Source organism: Lingula anatina, chromosome 6, assembly GCF_051362555.1.
Source record: "Lingula anatina isolate TDL-2025a chromosome 6, LinAna3.0, whole genome shotgun sequence".
Classification (NCBI taxonomy): Eukaryota; Metazoa; Brachiopoda; class Lingulata; order Lingulida; family Lingulidae; genus Lingula; species Lingula anatina.
In genome coordinates this window covers 21034255-21060075 of record NC_141772.1, presented here as the reverse complement: position 1 = coordinate 21060075, position 25821 = coordinate 21034255, and the positions used below count along the sequence as shown (strand labels likewise).

At 36.8% G+C, this 25821-nt stretch overlaps 2 protein-coding genes across 3 annotated transcripts; one reads left to right on the top strand and one right to left on the bottom strand.

Moving 5' to 3' along the window:
• Nucleotides 1-4058: 4058 nt before the first annotated feature.
• Nucleotides 4059-11655, bottom strand: LOC106172688 (uncharacterized). Its single transcript, XM_087015428.1, has 8 exons — nt 11624-11655; nt 10277-10491; nt 8526-8753; nt 7762-7827; nt 6743-6949; nt 6063-6329; nt 5309-5368; nt 4059-5045 (listed from the first exon to the last, which is right to left on the bottom strand). Exons 2-8 carry the CDS (start codon nt 10469-10471, stop codon nt 4785-4787), a joined length of 1284 nt encoding a protein of 427 aa, XP_086871554.1. The 5' UTR covers nt 10472-10491; nt 11624-11655; the 3' UTR covers nt 4059-4784.
• Nucleotides 11656-19711: 8056 nt separating this feature from the next.
• LOC106174787 (uncharacterized) lies at nt 19712-25128 on the top strand. 2 transcript variants are annotated; one of them, XM_013556475.2, is made up of 3 exons: nt 19712-19853; nt 21996-22210; nt 24383-25128. In XM_013556475.2, the coding sequence occupies exons 1-3, from the start codon at nt 19836-19838 to the stop codon at nt 24630-24632; spliced, it is 483 nt and encodes a 160-aa protein (XP_013411929.2). In that variant the 5' UTR covers nt 19712-19835; the 3' UTR covers nt 24633-25128. The 2 variants fall into 2 exon arrangements, with proteins under 2 accessions (XP_013411929.2, XP_013411928.2); XM_013556474.2 differs by lacking the exon at nt 19712-19853 and adding an exon at nt 20948-21710.
• Nucleotides 25129-25821: the final 693 nt, after the last annotated feature.

Genomic DNA, 25821 nt, shown 5'->3' with positions numbered 1-25821 from the left:
GAGCTTCCAGTTTGGCCTTATTTCATGGGCACAATTTGTTATTTTGGACCAAGCAATGGTTAGAAGAGGACTCAACGAGGTAATCAGATGGCAAATAATGGGAAGCCATCGTGCTGCGGTGCCAAAGAGACAGATTGCAAGGCAACAAAAAAGTAGCACCAAGTCAAGTGTCCAAGCTGGTAGCAAAATGGCGCCCAACTCATCATGTATTGGACAAGCCTCTTTCTGGTAGAATAATATTAACCGACGCAAGAGATGAAGATATCTGGTTCGATTATGCCACCAGGGCCAGTTCATATCAACCAAACAATGAAAAATTGCCACCGTACGTCATTCAAGGGAGGTGCCCTGGTCAACAATACAGAGACGAAAGACCATTGGGGTGCATACAATCACACACTCAAGCAAATCCAGAAAGAAAAATCATTTTGGTGCAGGACAATGCGCCCATCCAGAAAGCATGGTCCGTGCAAGACGCGCTGCAACAGCGCGGTATCCCACATTTGGATTGGCCTGCATATTTACCAATTCTAAATGTAATAGAACATGCTTAGGATATGATTGACAGGGCAGTAAATGAGAGACAACCTCCAGTTAGAAACATTAAAGAGGTCCAGCATGCAGTAAATGAAGAATGGAACCGGCTCTCAAAGCAAGATTGGCAGAATTTGGTGGCAAGTTGCAGGAGACAATGTGAAGCTGTTGTTCAAAACCAGGGAAGGCACACCCGATATTTATTGCATAATAGACGATTAATCATCTATTATCTACAGTCTTCTTTTATTAAAACTAATTCTTAGATGATCGAACTTTATTTTTTCATAATAAGCTGTTTTAATCATCACGTACTTTTTGCTGTGTGAGCATACTTTTTTGACACATGATTTGGCATATTTTAGTACCGTTTGGTTAATAAAGTTATTTTGATTATTACAATAAGCTATATTGTGTATTTCTTTACCCGAAATATTCAAATTTAATATGTCATTTATAAAATATGAAAGAAATATGCATAACCCCACCAACAAATGAAATAATGTTCATGACAGAAGAAACTTTTGAAAAAATCGGGGTGTTGCTTAACTTATGAGCATCAGTGTATATTGTATATACATGTAGTCATTACTAAAATGCACTTGTGCAGAAATAGATGATATAATATTAATAAGATATAACAACAGGATGTGCAATTACATGTCCGTAAATTGATACAATGTTTTCACCGTCGATCACTGGATAAAGCCAATTTTCACTTCGTTTAAATTCTCATTCATGTTAATCAGGTGGTTTGGTACCCCACGATAGGGATATTTGTAGTTTGTCAAAAAACTACATTAAAGTATTTAATACATTAACAAACTTCAGAGATCTCTCTTGGAGTGTACATGTACCTACTGATTTGGTCTTATCGCAGTCATCCAGATATAGTTGCATTGTTTTCACATGAACAATAATGTCATGACCGCCTAAAAATTTCAATATTTAGTTATCTTGCCCCCTCACCGCAGATAAGATTTTGCTTTTATAGTCCTTATCTCTTAACTGTTTCAATAGTAGTAGTAGTAGTAGTAGTAGTAGTAGTAGTAGTAGTAGTAGTAATAGTAGTAGTAGTAGTAGTTATCATCACTGTATGCGTATGATTACATAATAAATATCTAGCGTGCAGAACATTACATACAGGGATAAATGATCAATATAGGCATTACAAGTATAATATGTAGCGCAATACACTACCATGACAAAAACTTATAGTTCGGTACACCGTTTTTAAAAGCTACGTTTCTGATATTTTCAAGACCTTGTATACATATGGAACGACTAAGTGCAAATTGTTCTTTGAAAATAGATCCCCTAAATAACAGCTCAGGGTAGGCTGAACGCGTCACTGATGTGAGCTCGCATTTGCGTATAACATGTAGCTCTGTTTGCATTTTCCCACACTTACAAACAATACATACATCCATATCGATATCTGAACGTCATATTTATCTTACTATCACTCTGCACAATTGAAGAGAGTAAATCTGACCTGGTTTATGCAGTAGAATGATATCGTATACATGCAAAATAAAAATAAAGCTAATGCTTGTCTTATGTGCAGTAATAACGCAACGATCCAACGTTGCGATCCGTACAACCGATTTTCAACAGGAAGGCGAGAGTCACTCCCCCAAATGGGCTGGTCATTTGACTGGTCAGACGGGTATGTCAGTAGGAGAGATTTAATGTCAGTCGTTACCAGCCACGTCAATGTTGAAATTCGGTAGTACCGATCGCAATATCGAATGGTTGAGTATTTTTTCCCTTCTTATATGTTAAGTTTAATTCAAACTTCCTGCTTGTTGCATCCATACATAAATAAAATAATTGGATAATATAGATATCTGCACATCCACGATACTGGGTAACAACAGGATTGGGTCATAACGCCTGTGATTATACGCTCAGATGACAGGATACCTTACACCTTGTTGTTTTATGGAAGGCAGAGTGTATGTCAGGTATTTTAACCCCGAAATTGAACGATATGTTCAGTTCACGTGTATGGTAGATCATTCTTTGTACTGATGTTGAAATTGAAACAATGGTAACGCACAATAACCCGTCTTCTTCACCCATCTAATTTGCGACGAAGAAAAAATTTGTATTTCTCTAATGTGTCTGCCGTAAATGATCCCTGAGATGACAAAAACCATGACAATAGTATTCTGAGCGCTGTCTTTTCCATAATGTACATGCATCCCTGGAAAACAGACTGGAAAGTCTGTGTCCCACATTTAAACGCTGTTTGAGTGTCACTTTCGGCTAAGAATTAATGGGTTTAAAATACGCAGCAATGTTTGGAAACAAAAAATTGGTTGTTATAATAAGACAAATCCATCCCCTTTCACATGAAAGCACCCCCATTGTAATCCAACACTTAAGAATATTTTGACAGACTTCAAAGATGATAACCCATTGTCGTTATCCAGTATCGTGAACGTGCAGATAAATTAAGACGTGATATCTGAAAATGTCTTAAATCTGAATAATAAAAGCATAGTTTTTTTCCCTTGTGACTTCTGTCTTGTCTTCTAAGTTATAATTTCATGTTGAACACGTTCACAAACTTATGTAAATTCATCTGTCCTAATCTATTAAATATTGTTAATTTATAACTATATAAGTAGCAATGTTAACACAAGGTTATAAATTTAAAAATGCTTCATACTATAGATTAAAATTTTAAAATGCTCCATACTTATACTGCTACTGAACGCGTATCCACATTTCACACATTGTACATGTAGAATAATCTTCAACAAATACAGTGTTGTAAAATCCATATATCAGAGAGAGTTTTCTTATGTTCTCGTTGAATGTGCTAAAACACTGAATGTGAATTATTCTTAATTTACTTCAAGGAAGAAACTATGGTAATTTTTTTCCATTCTGTTACCAAACATATTTTATCATACATAAAGCCACAACGACACAGCGTCTAAATTCAGTATGCGAAATTGGAATTCACCTTTCTTCAAGATGGAAATTAGGTATACATTTTTTATTTCTAATGCTGCAGATTTCCACAATGCATGTAGCCAGCGCAGACGACGACTACTACTCTTTCTGTCACGTAATCGTTTGGCTCTCTACACCACCTTGACTTCAAAGCGAGGTTGAAACAATCATTTGCAAGACACATTTGAACGAACAAACCATTGGCAATGCATTCTTGATCATATTTATGGTATAAAATGGAAAATCTATTCCTGTTTACAAGTTCTATCACTGTATAGGCCTGATGTGGAAAATTATGTTGGATCTTTACTGAGAAATGTGGCGTATTTTTTCGGGAAAATATCAGCAAAAGTATACTTAATGGGATGTTGGTCATATTTTGGACGAGAAAGACAACAAAGTTTTATTTTTCGTCCAAAGTCATAAATTGTAGAAATACTTAGTATTCAAATAACTGTCTGAAGAAGGTCGTGGTCAGTGTCGTGATAGGGAGTCATACGTCAGTCAATCTGTAAAGTAGTGGTAGTCGCCAAAATTTCATATAGATTCTGCGTTCAAAATATTATTAACTTAATCTAATACTTGTCGTGCAAGCATTATACAAAATGAATTGTAACATAATCTATTCGTTTACATATCGCATTAGGTGAAATAATTTTGTCAACATTTGTGTTAAAATGAATAGGTATAGTAATGGAAAGTTTGATGTACTGGTCTTATGGAAATTAAACTTTAAAAGCACTCAAAATAAAGGATCTGTGGTTTTCAAACGTGGAAAGTGCAATAAATTTAATGCGTTCTTGCACAACAAGTGCTATCAGCTGTCAATACACTCGACCATAAAGTTCATGTAAACATCATTATTTTGAAGAATTGGACGAGGGTCAAAATCTCCTATGCAAAACGTTGGTTTTGGTTTTTGATAAAAAACGACCAAATTTGGAAAAGAATATTTTCTGCGGGACCAAATAGGCCAAAAATTAAGATTTTCCTGGTGCCATATCAACAGGCCTTTTTGAGCTAAAAAAAAACTTTTTTTTTCGGAAATTTGGGGCAAGGGTTTATTGCTGGAAAAAAAAGGAAAGGAAATTTATTTTTGAGCCATGGTCACCCAAATCTGATTCGTGAAGACAATTGCTCCTTTGCTACGTCAAGTTACATAGATTATTTAATGCTTTGAAGCATTATCTTGAGATCTACTCAAGCAAAGCGCGTCCAAAATCGGAAAAGTAGACATTTAAAGCTGTATTAAATTTCAAATATTCGAAGATCAGGGCGACAAATTAGTCGCAGCAAATACCGATGTGCTCCTGAAATTCTGCTTCTTGGTTTAAGCCGTACTGGCGCAGACAACGCGGACACAGTAGCTCTGTAGTATGGATATCAGCTCCGTCTTCGAACAACCCGTTTGGCACGTCGGAACCGGTCACGTGTGCATCTGTGTCGTCATGCCCTTCCTCGGTGTCTCCGTCGGCCTCGAGGTCGCCCAGTCCGTCGACGACAGTTCTGCCTCCAAAATGCCTGTATTCGGCTCCGCAGGTAAGCTGTGTAGGGAAAAAAGAACAGCCCGCTTATAATCTCATTTCACAACGCCAATGTAATAAGGGGGACAGAGACCCCCCTTCTTAATCCAAAATGTAAATAAATAAATAAACGAAAACAAAAAAAAAAAAAAGAATAAATAGTTAAGTGACACAACAGCTAGCATTTTTAATTGTGCGCTCCATAAGATAGCAAAATCAGCGAGAGAGAGAGAGAGAGAGAGAGAGAGAGAGAGAGAGATGGAGAAAATGAAAATTGCACTCACGTTCGGTCGATAATATGTCCTATATGGTGAGTCATAGTAACCTTTTCTGTTTTGCGCCATCTGAAAGAGAGTTATCAACATTAGTATCTTTAGTTATATTACTTAAATATAGTAACACCGGAATATACCAATATATTGTGTCTTAGCCTCCAGCGACAAAACAAAGAAAGCAATTATGTGACGGCTAATAAAGTCACCGTACGTTCTAACAAAAGCAAAGAGAAAATAGTCTGATAGATCGGGAGATTTTTAGTCTGAATCAGGAGACTCCCGACGAGATCTGGAGTGTTGACAGGCCTGGGAGTATTTTATGATATTGGACTACTTCTGCTTTATCTTGGGTGAAAGTAGACTAACGCTTTGGTCTTAAAGTTTAGACCGATTTTCGGGCTAAATAACTTTGTGAAACTCGCCCTAGACGAACTCAAGTTGTCAAACTAGAACGAAAGCTTCCCCTCAGGCAAACTAAATATTATTCCTTGTATTTCATCGTGTTAATCCCCCCCCCCCCCCTTTATACTGGACGGCATTCTTTCTGCGTCCCTCAGTACGGCTCTGGTTGAGAGTTAAAAAAATACTTTACGTGCAGACAACTGGCCGATCACTGAGCATTCATTTTGCAACCAAGTTAATGCTTGTCCCCTCTTGTTTCGACCACAGCGATGCCAGTTTCATGGTCGCACAAAGGACGCAGAATGGAAGCCGTCCAGTGTAAAGGGCGTTTTAATGCATTTATGGGACTACATGTATGTACCTGTATTCGGAGACACTGCAGCTCTCTCTCAAGATCAGATATCTTCGACTGGGCTATCTCCCTGTCTCTCCGTTCTGCCTCGAAGTCCTCGGTCACCGTTCGAACCTGTTCTTGGAGGAGCTGGACATACTCATCCTCGTATCCCCCTCTTCCTCGTCCTCCTTTCGCGATCTCTGCCTCGAGTTGACGCACGCGCTCTTCCAACTGACGTCTTATTTCGTCGTTTTGGTGAGTTTGGATTCTGAGCTGGCGGTTTTCGTCCTCCAGCTGGAAACAACGGAGTACAGACAAAGCATAATACATCAGATGCTACTTGAACTGGTTTCGATGCTGCATAAGATGAATGCACAACTATCATTTTCACAACTTTGCACACACACAAGCATGCACGCACCTTGCACAAGTACGCATACAGTAGGCCTACATGTGTGCACACACAGTTTGTACCTTTGTCGGTCCAGCGGGATTTTAAGGACAAAATTTTAATTTCGACACCAGATAAAGTTGCACATGCACGCACGCACGCAGACACACGCAAACTGTGGATATAGCCGTTTATCATTAATTTACATGACAAGATCCTTTTACTGCTGTGCTTGCCCAGAAATAAATATTAAACAGAAATTTTGAGGACAATCTTGAAAAAAATTCCCTTTCAGATATGCATGTGCAACTCTCACCTTCTCTAAATCTTCCTCTAGAGCTGTTATCTTCGCTTTTGACGCCAGCAACATTTTGTCAATTTCTTGCTGCTGTCCTACTGTCACGTGGTCAAGACTGGCTTTCTTAAGTTCTTCTTTCAGTTGTTCTACAGTTTTCAGCAAACCTTTGATGTACGTTTCCCGTCCTTCATTGTACGTCTGCCACTTCATGTTGGCTGATGTTACCTGAATTATTTGGCCAAAACTTTCAATTTTGAGCATTTAGTCTTCAAAACGCAAAGTATGCAGCACTTTAGCAGGTTGTGATGCCAACTTTTACAAGCACAACAATAACAGCAATGTAAATACAGCCGCATATTACAAGGATTTTTTGCAAATAATTATTCATTTATTTTTTTTTTGTGGAATGTGGAAGATATTTCACTCAGCATAATAATAATAATAATAATAATAATAATAATAATAATAATTATTATTATTATTATTATTATAACTAATGAATAAACGAAAAGAAAGGAAAGAGACCGACTCGAAATGATGTGATTAGAGCTGCATGCAGCAAATTTAAGATTTTGTTATAAGACATTTGCCCTGTCACTTGGGCATGAACAAATGGCACATTCATCAACAGCCTATGTCAGTCAGAAGTAAAATGAAGCGTTCACTGAATCAGGCCTACCCAACTACCAGACTCGGCACCGAATGATCCTGAGTTCACCGGTATATCAGACCACACTACCCGTTTTCAAGGTGTGTGTCAGTACGCATTTCACAGTATCATACCCCGAACAAATTTTGAGTGGTGATGCAATGCTGAGAATCGTCACTATCACATCGCGTACTAGGCAACAGCGGTGTCGCATCTGATACTGTGAAATGCGTACTGATACACACCTTGAAAACGGGTAGTGTGGTCCGATCTACCGGTGAATTCAGGATCATTCGGTGCCGAGTCTGGTAGTTGGGTAGGCCTGTGGATGACAGAATCATCCTTTATGCATCAATATATTATTTCGCTGCCACGAGTCATCACTTACCTCTTCAAGTTGGCCTCTTAGTTGAGTTATCACCTGGCGAAGGCGCGCAGCCTCTCTGTTCTGTTCCTGTCAATAAACCCAAAACACCAATTTGATGACTGTTTTAAACTAGTCTTCATCAAAATTGCTTTAAATTAGCTTTTTATTTAAATCATCTGTGGTCTAAGTTTTTGATTATGTAAAAGCATGAAATATTTATTCATCTCGGCTCCCAGATTAAAAATATTTTTCCGTTGGAATTATTTTTTGAGAGATGAAGTTGTAGAGAATGGCTCATTACTAAAATTGCTAGTCGACAACAAACAAATGCATTTCTTAAAAAATTCTGCAGGTTTCCACTGAACACCTATCCAAAGATGCTGACAAAATAACGAACTATATGTCCGTTTTCGAATTCTACATTTCAATTTTTACCGCAAGAAATAAAAGTCACCAATTTCCGTCCTCATTACTTTGACATTGACTTAAAACGAATATATAAATCGTAATTTGGTTAATGGCGATGTATACAGCGTGTCTTAGTAATTAAGGAATAGGTACTTAATTGGACTGATGTGTTCAGAGTGATGAATAATACATTTTTTGGGGGTTTTTTTCACGTCAAGTTTACCACAAGTATTCAAAATGAGCTCACTATGCAAACAAGGAAAGGGTGGATTGATAATTTATCAATTGATTTTATTTATCAATCTTACAGCTTGAAGGAAGAAAAGAGAGTAATTAATGTGTGGAATTCGGTTGTCAGATAACAAAGAGGAACTTACGCCTTTTTCACAGAGACCACGTCCGCCGGATTCCTTAGCCTCTAGCCGAGTCACCAAATTCTGACAAAACTGGGCTGTCTCTATCAACTTTTGTTTTACGTCCGCATACTCAGCGCTCAAAGATTGGCATTTTTCTTCCGAAGCACAGCGGGCCTTGTTGAGGTCGTTTAATTGAGCTTTCAAGGTCGCATTCTCCTTTCGCAATTCTTGAAAACTGTTGGTATTTTCCTTTATGAAAGATATTCATCATGACCAATAAAACTATTTCCTTCGATAAAATAATAGGAAAAAAATTAGGAGATTAAAAATTTATATAGTATAAGTTTCACAGTATAACTCGAATTACCGATTTCCTGAAACAAATCTTGTGGATCAGATTTTTTCTTTGTTGTTAATTGAAACTTTTTAATTTTCCCAATTATGCAGAGTCTATTGTATAATCAATAAATAAAGATATTTAAAGGAAACATGCAAATGGTGAATTTAAAAGATATGGAGTTTATTAATGTTAATTAAGTTTAACATGTTACCACTATTTCATCAAAGAATGCGCAACTGGGACAAAAATAATCAATTCAACCTAAATAAAGTAAATTCGATTTATTGGTCAACGTTTTACCACAAATATTCAAAATTTGTTTTATTCGGCCGAGTTTAGTGCTGGGATGTAATTCAAAGCGATGCGTAGGTCCATGGATTGCGTCAGACAGCTAGTTAAGATGTTTTCCGGGTGTATTGGTCTCAAATATCCTGAGTGACAGTGATTAATTGTAAAATAACAAATGCAATCTAACAAGTGTTGATAAGCGGTTAATAACGATGATAACGAATACTTCTTTGTCTTGCAACCCGGAATAACCTATAACCATCAAAGAGGGAAACTTTCCGCCAGCTGTATTTAAATGAGCCGTTTATATTAAGACAGCTGCTGGATATTTAAGTTGAATGGGGACATTTATTCACCCTCACCATTTAATTTAAACATTACAATCTCAATGTTGCATAAACATTCATCGTCTATTGTATACCATCGTTTCAATATTTAAAGACTATAAAAATTTAGATGAAGGCTACACAAACGCAGTCGGACCCAAACAAAACAACAAAGCCATAATAAGTTAAATGTGAAAACTAATTAAATGACATCTGAATATGGATATCTCAAGGGCATTTAACTCTCTCACTTATACCTTAGCTATAATATTCTCTCAAGTGAAATTTGAGAGTAATTTTCTCTTTTATTTTTCCTATTCAAAGAGCCACCATAAAACAGAGAAAAACTTAGTTCAGTATTTAATTTAGCACCTAAATATTTAATATGATAAACTATGTAATATAATACAATAAAGAGTATCTATATGACGTTCTCCAGCAAGTTAATTACGTTTGTGCCTTTGTCGGATTTTGATAATAAATTCAGGGTTGGTCAGAAATGGGCTAACTAAGATTCGGTCAGATTATGATTGATTTTAATTAATAAATTAATTAGTCTTCTAATTAGTCTAATTGAGTCGCCTTAGCGAAGGTCTTTGCTCCAGAAGCATATTTCTAGTCAACAATGTAATATCTTAATTTTCTCACGATATTTTTCAATTTCCTTTCCGACACACGGACGTTATAGATATCACAAAATCTTACAAGTCTATCATATATAACCAAAAGATAAATATTACTAATATTAATTAATCATTAATACATGCAATTCATTATTAACACACTAGTATAAAATGAATATTTACAAAGATACATACCGAACTCGGCAAAGACCAACTCTCAGTGCTCAAACTCCCAAGATTTAATGTCGAGTCTTTGGATCGATCTATTTTCCGAGGAAGGCGCCGTGGGGGAGTAGGTTTGCCCCCCACGGTCGTCTCTGGATTTCCCGGGGGTTCTTCTTCGTCTTCTTGGTCTAATGTGGAGGACTCTGCTTGTCCTGCTGCCGCCATTACTTGAGAGCTGTCAAAATCTGAGACGGTAGGTAAATAAATAAATAAATAAATAAATGATTCATTAATAATTTTAAACTATTAAAATGCAGTCATTAATAATACAATAAACGGTTTCATTTTCAGAACAATCTTGTCATCACTAATTAACTTAATTGTAGTTAACTATTTATGACATAGGCCTATTTTATTTACAATAAAGATCAAGGTTCAGCGTCACATATCACATATTTTGATGATTCAGTTGTATGGAATTCGATTCATCTGCTCTGTATGAACTAGTAGGCCTAAGTTCTGTTAGGCTACAAATTCCGAAACTCATGTTATGATGTTTGCCTATACATGTATGTGTAGAAACGTGCGATTAAGATAGATCAATTCGGTTTGCACTAGAATTAGCGTATTATCCCAACGGCCTCGAATAAACCATAAGCATGATTTTATTGCAAGGGACCGGTATGCTGTGTAATAGATCCGTAATATTATAGTAAAACGGCCTAAAATATTTATGTGGAATGTGATCGAATTTAATTGCAATGTGATATCCCGGAAGCTTCAAATAATAAAGTTTTAGCACATAAACCATGTAATACCCATAACGTATCAAATTAAGTATATAGGCCTACACTGTGCATACATGTACATACTGATAGGCCTTATACAGTGTATGACGGTAAGTTACATTTTATTTCTGATTAGTTGACCTCTCTCTCTCGTTACAAGTTTTAATTAGTTAGGCCTACCCGTAGGCCTACAGTAAGCCCTACTTGTAGGTTACTCGGACTTTTTAAACATGTACCATATCTATTTATTATTGTATTTTTACATTACACCTTCCAGCTAAAATAATATAATTCAAAACATATATCAATGCATGCATCAATCTGAAGTAAAAACACACAGCGTTTGGGTGACGTGAGTTATGACTTCAATGGATTAGATAGCTATATGAAGAAGACGCCATATTGCCAAAGTAGGCCTAATTTTATCACATCAACGGAGTCCCTTCTTTATGTCCAAAATAGTAGAAAGTTTCTACTATTTTGGACCAAACAATTCTACGGCATATTACCAACCAGAAGCTGTCCTTAAAGTTTGAACGGCATCATACATGTAAGTCTTGTCTTACAATAAGATATATGCCAACCTTACCTAATGTACACTCTCCATCCGGTTTCGTGTATAAAAATTAGGTCGGGGATTCCCCTTTAAAAATGGCGGAATATTGCCTCTGAATATTACTCCATAAATACCCCTTTTCTTGACAATCTTCAAGCGAATTATTGACACCAGTCCCTTATTTAGTCTTTATTACTAATAGTTTATTTGAAAATGCAAAAAGGAAAATGAATATTGAAGAGTAGTTTTATCTTGGACTACAGAAATATAAATGAAGTTTTACCACTGTTTTAAAACCCATTCATTCAAATTGTGCCCTGGAAATCTGGAAATAATTAGGCCTACACAAAAAATGAAACGGAGCCGAAGTTTTTACACAGGTTGTAAATGTTACACAATGGATTAGCGTCAAACTTCACAGTCATCAAGTCAAAACTAGACAAGAATGTTTTATTTTCACAATTATCAAGATGTAGGGCCTAGTAGATAGGATCTTTCAAACATAACATTGTAGGCTATACTATTGTGGTATAGTCATATTGCCACTGTGTTCAATAAAATATTATTATTATTATTATTATTATTATTATTATTATTGTTGTTGTTGTTGTTGTTGTTGTTGTAGTTGTTGTTGTTATTGTTAGTAGTGGTGATGGTGGTGGTTATGGAAAGCAAATATTAACTTTGACAAAGAAAAAATGTTTTTTGGATGGTCAGAGATGCCGTTCAGCTTCCAAGAATAACATATTATTTACTATGTTTATCGCAGGGCAAGGACTGTACTTCCACGGTCCGCGATTTGGAAACAGGAAAAAAACTGCGGCGCTGACCTTCATGAATAGTTGAGCTGTAGCCTATTTTGAAAAGGGATATAGAAGACTGGTAGGCCTACACAGCATGTGTAGTACACATACTGAATCTTAAAGGTCACTATGGATCCATGGACAAAGGCACCTACAATATTTTACAGGAAGAAAGCGAAAATTCGATCTCAATTTTAAAGGAAATGTAAGGATAATGATCTGGACCAGTTCCAGTTTATCGTTATTTTATCTGAATCAGAAGAGATGAAGGGAATAACCTAGTGTGCAGTTGGGTGCAATAAAGAGAGAATTGCACTCTCAGTATTCATGTTTATTTTTCTTAGACTCTTTTGTTAGAGTATAACCGCCAGAGGATCATTGCCCCCCCCCCTTTAGAAAAGAAATGTCCAAGATCAAAATAATATACAAAAATACACAATTTCATAAGAAGTCCAGACAACGTCAGTGAGAAAAAAACATAAAAAATTAAGGTGCGATTTCAGCAATTTGCGCGAAAATTGCCATCAACAAAGGGAGACAAAACGCGCGTGAATGACAGTCAGAAACGAGCAACGTCTTTAATACTTAAAGATCTACAATTTAAAACCGTCTTCATTCTTCCTATCAGTTCGACTTGCAACAAAACATTCACTATTCCATGATCCTGATTTATTTTTAACGCGTGTAATAGAAGAAAGGGGATTCCCCTAAAATCTCTTCTTTTCGAGCGAGATCCAAAGTCATCGCTAATGACAACGTATACTGCCCTCGTGCAATAACTAGAAAATATAAACATTTGATACAGATACGAAATATTTATGTGTTAATTTATCTATTCATTTTTGTTTTTTTATTTTAGGGCGGTTACTTACACTAGGGTGAAAACTAAAAGGGAGATTTTTGTATTGAAACTTCCAAAAAATAACAAACCGCATAGGCTCCTGATCCTTGGGTACATGTGTATTAGCCAACATGGGCTTATAATCAATTCGAACTTAGGCTTCGTTCACATGCAATGTCTATTTTCCAAATTCTATTTTCTATTCGCGCTATCTTATGATCACGGTCTGTGCCCTAAATATCCCGCCGCGTAATTACTGGCAGCGCGAGCCAGTTACTTATAGTAACTTACAGTAACTGGCTCGCGCTGCCAGTAATTACGCTGCGGGATATTCAGGCCACAGACCGTGATCATAAGACATACCGCAAATAGAAAATAGAATTTAGAAAATAGACATTGCATGTGAACGAAGCCTAAGAGCGCATTCTCAACGAATTAAGCCAGGCTTTACAAAGCCGGTGACCTAAAAATGGCGGACGTACATGAAAGAAAATCCGCCTAATCTTTTAATAGTCTCTCCGCCTCCCCACACGTCGTCCCTGCGGGGTACAGTAATTAAATCTCGGCTCCGTTCGCCATGCGGAAGCTACCTGAGAAATATTAAGTGCGCATGCTCATCAGTTAAACTCGTGGTGAAGAAAGCATGGCGGCTGAAGGCGATCGAAGGAAAAAAGCTCTTCTGTTCTATTATCTTTGAAAACAGAGACGAAAAAGGAATGATTTGGCCCGTAGAGCAGCAATGAATCGACTATCTACGGAGATAATATCACCAGAGATATTCACGGAAATATTAATGTTCGGAGCCGAGATTTAATTACTGTACCCCGCAGGGACGACGTGTGGGGAGGCGTGTGAGAGGCGGAGAGACTATTAAAAGATTAGGCGGTTTTTCTTTCATGTATGTCCGCCATTTTTAGGTCACCGGCTTTGTAAAGCCTGGCTTAATTCATTGAGAATGCGCTCTAAGTCAGTGAAGACAGCGCCTACATATATATAGTTAGACAAAGAGAAAGTAAATTCACCCGCCGTTATAATACGTACCTCTGGTTGTCAAATGTTCACACGATATGACTTACTCGGCAGTTTTAATTCCGGAGATGATTAATAAAAATGTGTAGCCTATTAGTACTACGGTAATTAGCATTGCATCACCCTATGACAGTCAAGATCAGTCAAATAAATGGCCATCGTTGGATAAAGCCAACCTTTGCGACTATACATGTTGTATGTTTTGGCCCTTTCAAACATAGTCATAGTTATAAATAAATAAATTTTGAGTTATCTACCAAAGATAAAGTATAATTATTATTACAACGTTATGTTTAATAGATTACTTATATCTCTCTAAAAATATAGGTCAGAACATTGCGGCGTGCCTGATGTATCTGCCGATAAAAAGGAAAAACGATTCAACTGAAATGTTCTCATAATAATAATAATAATAATACATTTGTTCCTTTTTTCTCTGTATTCCCTGTTTATTTTGTTTTCTATGTGTTTTGTCGAATACCTGTTTCTTTAGTGTCGGTGGTGCAAGAGGACAAGGAAGGAGGGGTGGAGGGGTCAAACGCCTACCGTAGGCTTATATATATATGTATTTTAAGAATCCACTGCATCTAGACATTCCACACATGTAATGAAGTCGAGACATTTACATGTAACAATATACCGGATCCGCTTCAAAGCGGAATGGGCAATGGTCATGAACAGCCCTTCCAAACATGTCGTTTTCGTTATCAAACTGCCAGTTTAAACTAATACTTTTATGTTACAGAGTATAGATATATTAGGGAGAGGAAGAGGATGGAATTCGTGAGGACAAACAGCATCAAGAACCGTAGGCAAAGAAAGAAAACAAAAAATTTACCCAAATACATTCACTACCCGATCGAACACTTTCTGAACAGCTGCCCTTTGTACTGCTAAGTTAAATCTATGGTGCGCCGGCAGGGCGATCAGATTTATGCTAAAGTTTCGTTATTTTAGTGAAGGGTGGAGGTTGACAAAAAACATAGAGCACTCACTTTCTTTCGCAGTGGCGACTTGCTGTTTATGGGTGCCACGCAATACCGGTACAGGCTGAAATTCAAAATGTCTGTCGTTGGTTTTTATATAGCAATGACTGTGGGGATTCCCCTTTTTCTTTTTATATGCATAACCCATTCAACAAAAGGCGGGAATTCTTGAATAACCACTTTGTCAAAAAAAAAAAAAAAAAAGAAAGAAAAAGAAAAATTTAAAAAGTGTGTGAGAGAGAAAGAAGGAAAAGAAAAGAAAAATAATCTAAACATTTAAGCCAAAGCCTTTGTTTATTCAACATGTTCATTACCAACATTTTCCAACATGTTCATTATAAATCAATGATCCAATCAATGATTTTATAACGAAGATCAAAAAAAGCTGAACAAAGGACAGTGAGCCACGTGACCCCATCATCTCTCATTTTATCCCCATCTCCATCTCTAATGCCCCTGTTTCACACAGACCACGAATCCCACGAATCGCCAGGAATTGACAAATTTTAGGATTCGTGGTTGAATCGTAATCAGTTAGTAATTGATCAAGAATTACAAGAACTGACTACGAATATATACGAATCTGTTAAGAACTTCACGAACTGATTACGATTCAACCACGAATCCTGAAATTTGTCAATTCTTTTTTTTTAATAATATGTATTTATTTGCAACTTAAAAAGTTGGATTTTACAATAAAAACAAATAGTCGTGAGATGTACAATCTTAAAATATACTTGTAAGTGTTAAAATGATTCGATACGCATTAAAAATTCATAAAAATCTCAGTTCTTAAAATTTGATAAAGCCCATGGGATAAAAGTTTTTGACGATCGTACAGTCCTCAATTTTGGCACAGTGTACTTATAAACCCGGCGCAAAGTGTAGGAACTTTCATTTATCTCTGGTAGCAAATAATGGATATTGTGTCCTTCAGAGTACATGTTATGTAATAATGTTTTAGATAGTTCACCTCCTCTACAAGCAAGAGTGATAAGTTTACATGTTTCAAGTGCCCCATCATAGGACAGCTCTGGGAATATAATCTTACATGCTCTAATCTGGATGGATTCAATTTTATCAATTTCTTGTTGTGTAAGACCTGGGTGCCACACCTGACATGCATATTCTAATGTAGGTCTGATTATTGATGTATAAAAGCTTACAAGTTCATTGGTTGGAATACCCACTCTTTTCAGAAGCTTAAGATTGTGTAGCCTTTTACTTGCTTTTTTACAAATATCACAGATGTGACCTTCCCAGCTCAAATCACTACTGATCCTAACCCCTAAGAAGACAGCAGACCCCACTCTCTCAATCCTTTGATTATCTACTAGTAAGGGTGTAGTTTTGTGTCCTTTTTTTGGAGAAATCAAATATGATCTCTTTGGTCTTGGTAGTATTTATTGTTAGTTGATTAGCAAGGGACCAGAGGGCGAGTTCTGTTGTTGCATCAGGGAGATTGTCCTGCAGTTTGGTATTCCCGTAGCTTAAAATTGTGGTGTCGTCTACATATTTGAATGTGTCACATTTTCTGGCGATTCGTGGGATTCGTGGTCTGTGTGAAACAGGGGCATAACAAGTCCGGACCTATAGAGCTGCGACAGCAACGGTCTCAGTTTGCTAAAAGTTAGAGAAAAATTAAATCTACGACCTGCAGTCGGTGTACAGTATAGTCATGCTTTGCTGCGGCGCGAGTAAAAAGCGAAATGAGACAAAACCAAGCAATGTTTCCATACGATATTACAGTAAATCTCTTTGTATCTCAAAGAATGTTTACCTTTTACAAAAATAAATTGTATTATCAGATATAATTTACTATCCAGCTCTTATGCTTGTTTTTGTTACATTGTCTTTAGTCTTATTTGTCAATCCACCATTGAATATTTCATTATTAGACAATCTCTAAACACATAGTTTTCCATTAGAAATACAGAATATTATTCAAATTACAGCACATTTAGATCATGCCAAAAACTAAGTTTGCTTGTGTTATACACGCGACAGAAACTTGGAATTTGATTGTGAAATAAAACCAATCAAATAAAAAAAATATGTGTAACTTTTACATTTATCATCATTTCCTAACATGAAAACAATTTCTATACTCACTGAATCTTAATCTTGCACTTAACAACTGGCTTGTTTTTTTTTACTTATTTGATTCTACTTAACTTAGCACTTGCAATTGGTGAAGGCGTAAGCCATTAAATTTACAACAACTATCGTGGTGCACTCGGTCTCAATCAGTACCCGATCTAGTGAAACATGACACGTTGAGAGGAGTCATCACTTAGTAGGCCCTATCTGTTATCTATCAGGTCACGCAATTTGATGAAATTACTGCCAAAATAAAAAAGTACAGATTTTTTTTTAATCGTCAACTTTTTTGCCAATGTTTATTCCAAAACTTTGAAATCTAATTACGCAAAGACAAATATGATCATACTGAAAATAAGTAGGGTTCTTCCTGGATCAATTACCAATCTATGAAAATTTACCCATGTTAATTTTAAAGCTTTGGGTTTTTTTTTACATATTGACAGTAAACATGATCCTAATGAAAATCAATAGGTTTCATCCTGGATTGATTATAAATCTGGATTTCCAAAAATTACGGCCTCCATTATGAAACAAAAATGTGACTACATGTACATACAAACGAGCAGACCAAAAATACTTATGAAAATATTTCCAAAGTAATAATATTACCAATGATATAATGATATATTTATTTAAAATGTAAAATTCCATTTAAAATGTTCAGTAGACTTTACATATAAAGAGATAAGCACTCTTTAAAAATCAGAATTATCAAGTTCTATGAAATCTAAAATGTTAAAAAGATTGTGATACTTAAAAAAAAACAGTCTAACTCTCACATTAAATCAAATACACGTAAGAATAACAATTATATTTTTTTTAATATAATTTTTATACTCTTTAAAGTTTTCTGTTAATTTAACTGAGCGGATTTGATGCTGCCTTTGTTATTCAGGTTTAAGTTTACTCTCAACCCGCTAACACAGGATGTCTCTATGAGACGTTTTCTAGTAGGTGTATTGTAATAAAAAGGATTAATAATGACTAATAGCATTACACATCTGTACGTTTTAATCAATAGTCTTTTAATTGGGGCTATATGCTTTTTTTTCACAAAACTGAAGTGACATTTAAAGAACTTTTTGATCCATCATTTAGGCGTTAATAAATGTATTTATGGAAATTGAAATTGAATACAAACTTTCTGAACTTTCTGTGCCTTTTTGTTACTGTGTTGATTCCTTTCATTTCGGCAGACAATTCCCCGTTTTTGTAAGTTTTGTGATATATTTTCTATAAAGTTATTCCATATCTCTCATCATAATCAAGGAAAAATGGGCATTTACTTGCGTACGTACTATTCTATTCTTCTGAGGTTGAAATTCTTTTTTTTTTTTTTCATTTTATTCAGTCCTGTTCACATGGTTATATTTATTCTTTCTTTTATTTCTAGGTTGTAGAGGAGTGAGCCAGAATTGAAAACAGTTTGTCTTTACAAATTTGTATCATTTCGTAGAATTTAAAAAAATACCATGCACTATCACCCAGCCGTATTTTACATTATAAAATTTTTTAAGGCACACACAATGGACAATAGAAGTGTCACCCCCTGAATCAGGGTAATCAAAGTAGGTAGATCTTGAGTAGTTATAATGCCTGGTCTACTTATAATGTGATTAATGAGTATAAAACCGCTGCACCATGGAATTGTATTGTTGGTCTTTTTGTGAAATTTGATGTTAATAAAATGATACCAGGAGCATATCATTCCACAGTCATTTATCTCCCCCAAAGTACTGGTTCAGTAGGGGTGACGGACGTTGCCCCCCCCCCCCCCCCCCCCCCCTCGGAAACCGCAGCCGGTGTAACGAAATTGAGGGTCTTTGTAACAGAAAGTCTGTCCTCCATTTAGCTGTAATGGTTAGGGTTATTGACCTTAAGTGGGTCAAAATATAGAGCGAGGGTGACTGCCTGTACAAATGAATGGGAAGCGATTCTCTGTCATGGGGGGCTCTCTGTAACGTTACACCGGGCTACTATAACTACAGGCGATGAGTGGGAATAGTTTAAACCATGGAATTGTATCACATGTTCAGACAAAAGGATAAATAAAGATTAAAGCTTGTCTTCCTTTACTTCATGTCAAAAAATAAAAAGTGACAATTAGTCACGACCAGTTCCCTCAAAACAAAATAACAGAAAAATGGAATTTTGAGCAGGAAAAAGTCAAGAACGAAATTTGACCTTTTCCTGAAAACTTTCCTGATTTTCTTTAGATTTGATAAATGAGCAATTATAAAGATATTCTTCTTCTTCTTTTTCTTTTGTGCCAGTCCCTTCGCTATTTATAGACTAAATTTACCAAACGAATGACAAATATCCTGATTGAAAATATCCTATATAAATACATGGTGTAATTCTGGTATACCACTGACGTCTATACTAACAGCAGTAATTAGTATAACATAATTATACCACAGTATTTATCTACACACGTTCGGATATATCTTTATATTAACATCAGCCAAAAACGAATCGTAACCATGGGCTTCTGCATACCGGTAAGTGACGAAGAGAGTCAGTGTTGTGTAAAAAGTGATTCTTCCTTTCTTTTTTTATTATTTCTTTAAATGCAGTTAATTTTCTAAAATATTATGACAATCTCTAAGCTGTTACATTAGATGAGAGAGAGCGAGCGAGCGAGCGAGAGAGAGAGAGAGAGAAAACCCATGACCTTACTACATGTACTTTAACCCCTCCGTGTTCCTGTTTTGTTTTTTATTTCTTTTCGCGTCTGTTAAGTTCACGACATTTAACAGCAATCATGAGTGAGCTTTGGACATTAAGTTTAATACAAGCAGAAAACCTCCCAGAAGTGTTTTGATTACTAACAGGACTTTTCCAGGGATTAGGAGTACCGGCCGTCCAAGATTATATTACCATCTTAAATTTCTTACAAAATTTCAGGGAGTCCAACTTTTCCAAGTTCCGTGAGAGAGGGGGGGGGGGGTTAAAAAGGCTAAATGCTTCCGGGTCTCCCACTGACGACCAAAGTACTTTATTGAGAATATCGAAGACTGTCCACGGCCCTCCCGACAATCCAAGACGCCAATTTTCAAAAATTTCGTAACCCGCCCAACCGTCTTTGGAAGTATAGACGGTCCGGTGCTACCGGTGGCCGTCCAAATGGCGGCTGGACGGTTCGGTGGGAAAAAAAGCTTTCATTACTAATCAAGCATTCGGAAATGAATTCGCGTTCAGGACATATGATCCGCGGACTAACAAATCCGGGGATGAAATATGGCCGACCCCACTAAAATGCAAGCCGCTTAATCCCCTAATGGTCTCCCCGCCTCCACACGCGCCATTAAACGGATAAAGTCACTGCTCCGAGGTTTAATTACTAAGCTACTGCAGGGACGGCGCATGCGCAGGCAGAGAGAGATCATCAGCGGATTGGTCGGCTTTGATTTTAAGTGGGTTGGTCATATTTCATCTGCGGATCTGGTAGTCCGCGGAACAACTCGCTCTGAATGCGCTCATGCTATCCTGCAACGAAACTTTCCAAAAAAACGTATACTTGAATCATGCGATGACCTGGTCCGTTAGAATTAAAACTCAAATTTAAGTGCTCTCTTTGACCACATTCTAACTGCAGTGTTTCTAGCTCCGTGTGATTCATGTCAGCGAAAACGTAGAAATTCCATGTCAGGAGAGTCTCCGACCATCCCATACAATGAATGTGCTTTTGCGTTCGTTCGTTTTGATATTATTTTGATATGAATCATCGTTCCGGTGCAATATACTTTGTGCTGCGAACAAGTAGTTTTATCATAATTGAACATATTAACGATCAGACAATAATGGTTGTAGTTAATGACACCGTCAATGAAAGTCATTTCTATTATTTAATCAGGTCCGTAGAAGGGGATTTTGGGGGGGGGTCTTAAAAGAATCTCTAGGTCCTATGCCATTTATCAAGTGGGGTCAACTATAATGGGGGGGGGGGGGTTCACTTTTTCTCAGAAAAAACTACCCCCCTCCCGCAGAATACAGGGCTGTAAACTGAGCAAATTATTTGCCGCGGCATAAATGATAGCTGTAGCCGCTCCTATTCATTCATATATGATGCGGCACTATTGACCTGTATTTAATACGTTATTCCTACCATTTCCGAGAATTTTAATCACTATATCGTTCAAATTAGTAGCCAAAACGTCACTTTCATTAACTAAAGCTGTTTTCAAATGGTGGAAACGACATGTTTTTTCCCTGTCATAGATTAAGCTGTTGATGAGTTTAGCACGGCTTGTATGATGAAATCGGATCGGCGAATGGATAACATATGTCAATATTTCATGAAAGAATTCATAAGTTTCTTTTTTTGGAGAACAGTCCCTTTCTGCGGAGGCCTTGAAGTCAGTATTCAAAGTTTACAGCAGAAGTTTTTTTTTAACTTGCACATTTTTGCGATGCACTTCCGCAAGTAACTGCGTCCTTGAACCACGTTTGTATAATTATTTATTAGCAGACAGTGCGCCACGGTAACTAGGTATATTTGCTGAATTAGACCGATTAGATACATATGCTGAACCGCTCGGTTCATAATATGCGTGTCGTAGGGATATTTGCATTAAAAGGATTGAGTTGAAAATGAATTATCCATCGCGTCGATATCATAACTTATGGTTTATTGTTTCCAGAGACAAGAAGTTAAAATAGTTGTGGTAGTACTGGCTATCCTCACTGGGAAAATCATTGCCGCTCCAGCCTCAGAAGAGCACGCTAAACTTGCCAGCAAGTCGAGACACGTACGCCAAATAGGTCATGAAAGGTGTCCGGAGAAAGACCAGAGAAAGCTGGAAGGTGTGCACACGGACTGCCCGTGGTATTATTGTGTGAATATAGATGAGAATAGGTAGGTAAAGGTCTCTAGGGAATGTATTAACTATTAATTAATTAATTAATTAATTAATTAATTAATTAATTATTCGCTTATTTATTTGTTTGTTACGCTATTAATTTTTTTTTCTCAAAAAAATTCTTTTGGGAATCAGTGGTTGTCTGAAGGTCTGTGGATCTTTCCGCCTTCCTGTGCTTGCAAACATTCTCTTATTTCTCGTTCTTTTTTATTCCCTTAAGTGTCGCTCACAATTACAATGTTCAATATGATTATCATGCTTCATACCATGACATGCAGTTTCTCGATTTCACAACTACAAGTAATGATGATAATGGTTATAACACATTATCACATGTTCAACTCTCGCGCATGCACCGTGTCCCGAATGATACTCATTAGCCTATAGGGACCAATCCCAGACCCCTATCGTACAAACTGTGGATCGATCTATCTCCAAGAGGATTCTTGCTAAATTGCAATCAACTGAAGCAGCTTAGATGTCTGTCACGAGTACCGAAGCTGGTAGGGGGTTATTACGGTTAATTATCGTATAGCAGCTTCGGTAGGCGTTCCAGACCTAAACCGCTTAAGCTGAAAGCAATTTTGCGAGAAACCCCTAGGAGATGGATCGATCCTGTTAGATCGATATAGGTATGGGAACCCAGTCTATACACACTGTAATAACCTGCCGGTTGGTTAGTCAGGTTCTTAGATTTATTTTTCACCAGTAAGACAACTGAGACAGGCAGGTGTGGTTTACCCTTCTACATGGTTTATTTAACTGACTGTACAACTCAGGTCTTTGCTCTCTTTCTCCATCTCTCTCTCTCTCTCTATACGTATCTATATCTGTATGTCTCTATCTATATGTCTAAGTCTTCTATATATCTCTCCCCCTCTGTGGCTTTGTTGCTGCTTTTATACTCGATCTTAATTTACATTTTAAATGAACTTCCATAACTGACATGCAACATGCCATGCTTATATACTTTTCAATAACTTAAACAATTAAACAAATATGTAAATCACATGCATGCAAATTTAGACTATCAGTACTATTAACGTTTCACTACAACACGAAACACTCTTGATACACCGTAGCTGACGCATACATAGACGCGTGCATACACTCCTACATATAAATTAGACACATTCAAACTTAGCAAGGTGATCGAAATTAAGAAAATCGCGATTATCACGCGCTTTTCTAAGTTTCGCTTTTTTGCTTTCACGCATAAAAACAAAATAGCTATTCACTTTTGCTAGATGTGGTAATAGTACTGGCGCTCACTAGGGAAGCCACGGTATTTCCTGTTGAATGTGCTCAAGTTTTCAGTCTCTACAATCATGCTTTTGTTTTCAATGTTCACGATACTCTTTTTGGTGTATAAAATACTTGGTTTCGCGTGGTGCGTTTTCTTTCACATTCGACTGGACATACAGGAAACTGCGCACTCGCTTATCATAACAACATCTGCTTCTTGCGATTTTATGCCCCGGTAAAAAGTTTTAACAATGATATAATTTTACTCTTGGGGTTGATTATTTTGGATTCGATCTGGCAACGCTATTGCGTTCACAGAAGAGACTTTACATCGAATGAAATCGCGATTAGGCGATAATCGCAATTCCAAATGCTGTGAATGAATAGCCCTGTTGTCTAGCAATTTGATGAGAAATGTATATTTTACAAACAACCATTCTAAGCAATTTTCGATTTCGGAAAATGTCTAAAAATTCCAAAATGGCCATTAAATCCAGTATGGCCGACAAAATATCAAAAATTCAATTATGTATTCTAGAACGACTTAATACAGTAAGCTTTAAAACTTAAGCTCCGGACTTGCATTTTCTCGGAAAACCATTTGTGGCGGCTCTCACCTCCCCCAAATTTAGGGTTTTGACAATATTTTATGGTCAAATACAATTTCATACTTCACCAGTGTAAATTATAATGAACGTTAAACACTGCGCCCTTTCTTCTGTTACTTTCTTGCGAGAGTTGGTTAATTCGATTTCCAAGCGGTCATAATCCAGAAAGAAATTCTGTCCGGGTGGGATTTAGGTGCATGTTGTACACATTTCGCACGGCAGTTGCTCCGCCATTCTTGATGGAGATACCCAAAATGCTCCAGTTTTCTTATAACATGTTAATCCAATAATTTTCCCTTTTTTCTGCACTCCTAGGTTACCTGTACATATAAACGTCGCCATGTGCCTGAACAGCAACGAATTCTCGCCAGGATTTCAATGCGAGCGTGTCCTGTACAACATGGAAGTACATCGCAAAAGTCCCGGCGACGGAGAGAACGGCTTAATAAAATCCCACCAAAGCATTCCCGTTGCTTGTGTGAAAACAAACTTGGTCCGTAAATCTTCCAACGAAAGAACCACAACGGAAGATGAAGAAGACCATCCGCCACCAATGATAGACTAGGTCAATTAGTGTCACCCAGAGAGAGAGAGAGAGAGAGTACACAACAATCTTTCAAGGGCATGAAATGAAAAGGCATTAAAATAAAGGCTCGTGGTGAAAATTACCATGCATATCTTCATTCCACATAAATTATAAAAAGATAAGAAAAAGGGGCAGAAAGTGAGCTGAAATGGTAAATGTGAACTGCAAATGTGTAAATGAATGTATATATGTGTGTGTGTGTGCGTGTGCGTGTGTTCATTCATTATACTTTTAATGAATAGATCTGTTGTGATATTTAATTGTTATGTGTATTTTTTACCGATGTCAGCAAGAATCTCACGTATATATCCTAGGAAACTTCAGGATATAAAATATTTTTGACGTTTTTGTATTTTGTATACACTTTTGTATTTGATAAGTGAATGTTTACCCAATTTAATAATCACATGTATGTCTAAAGGCCAAGCCATTATTACATACGATAATTTATCAAAAATAAAATGTATTTTTCTATTACTTCTTTATTTTACTTCATTTAGTTTTACTATACTGCTGTAGTGTTATTTATGGTACACAATTCTCTTCCTTCCCCTCCTTATTTCATGCTACTTGGCTGTATTGTCATTAAAAATGCATACAAAGTTAATTTTTCGCCAAAAAACCGACCAAATGCCAGCATACAGTTTCAAGTAGTATAACTATGAGAACTACCAAAAGGCATTGTTTAATTTTACCCGAAAATGATGTTTGAATAGATTTTTCTGCTAGCATTCTATGCTGTATGTCAATTTGGCAGAAAAGTAGGTCACGAAAGTAGGTTAAATTTCCGACCAAAAATTTAAAGAAAGGAGCAGTCTAAAGGTCTTTTATGGCTGATCGAGTGATCTATTCATTTTATCCCTTGGCATGTCGAATTTATTTGAGTCGTATAAGAAACTAGTAGTAGTGGTTTACAGGTGTTACTGGGAATCCACGCTCCACCGATGCTCGGTTCGTATGTACCTTTAATCCAAACCGATCGAAGGGATTAATCAGCGCGAGTTTGATTAAAAGTACGAAAAGTGGTTCGAATTGCTACCAAGTGACGGCTGCTCCCTGTTTATTGACAAAGAGAGCATTCGCAACAAAGTTGATCCGCAGACTACCTAGTCCGCGTATCAAATATGGCGCTCCCAAGGTGATCCCATGATCACCGTCCATGCAGGGG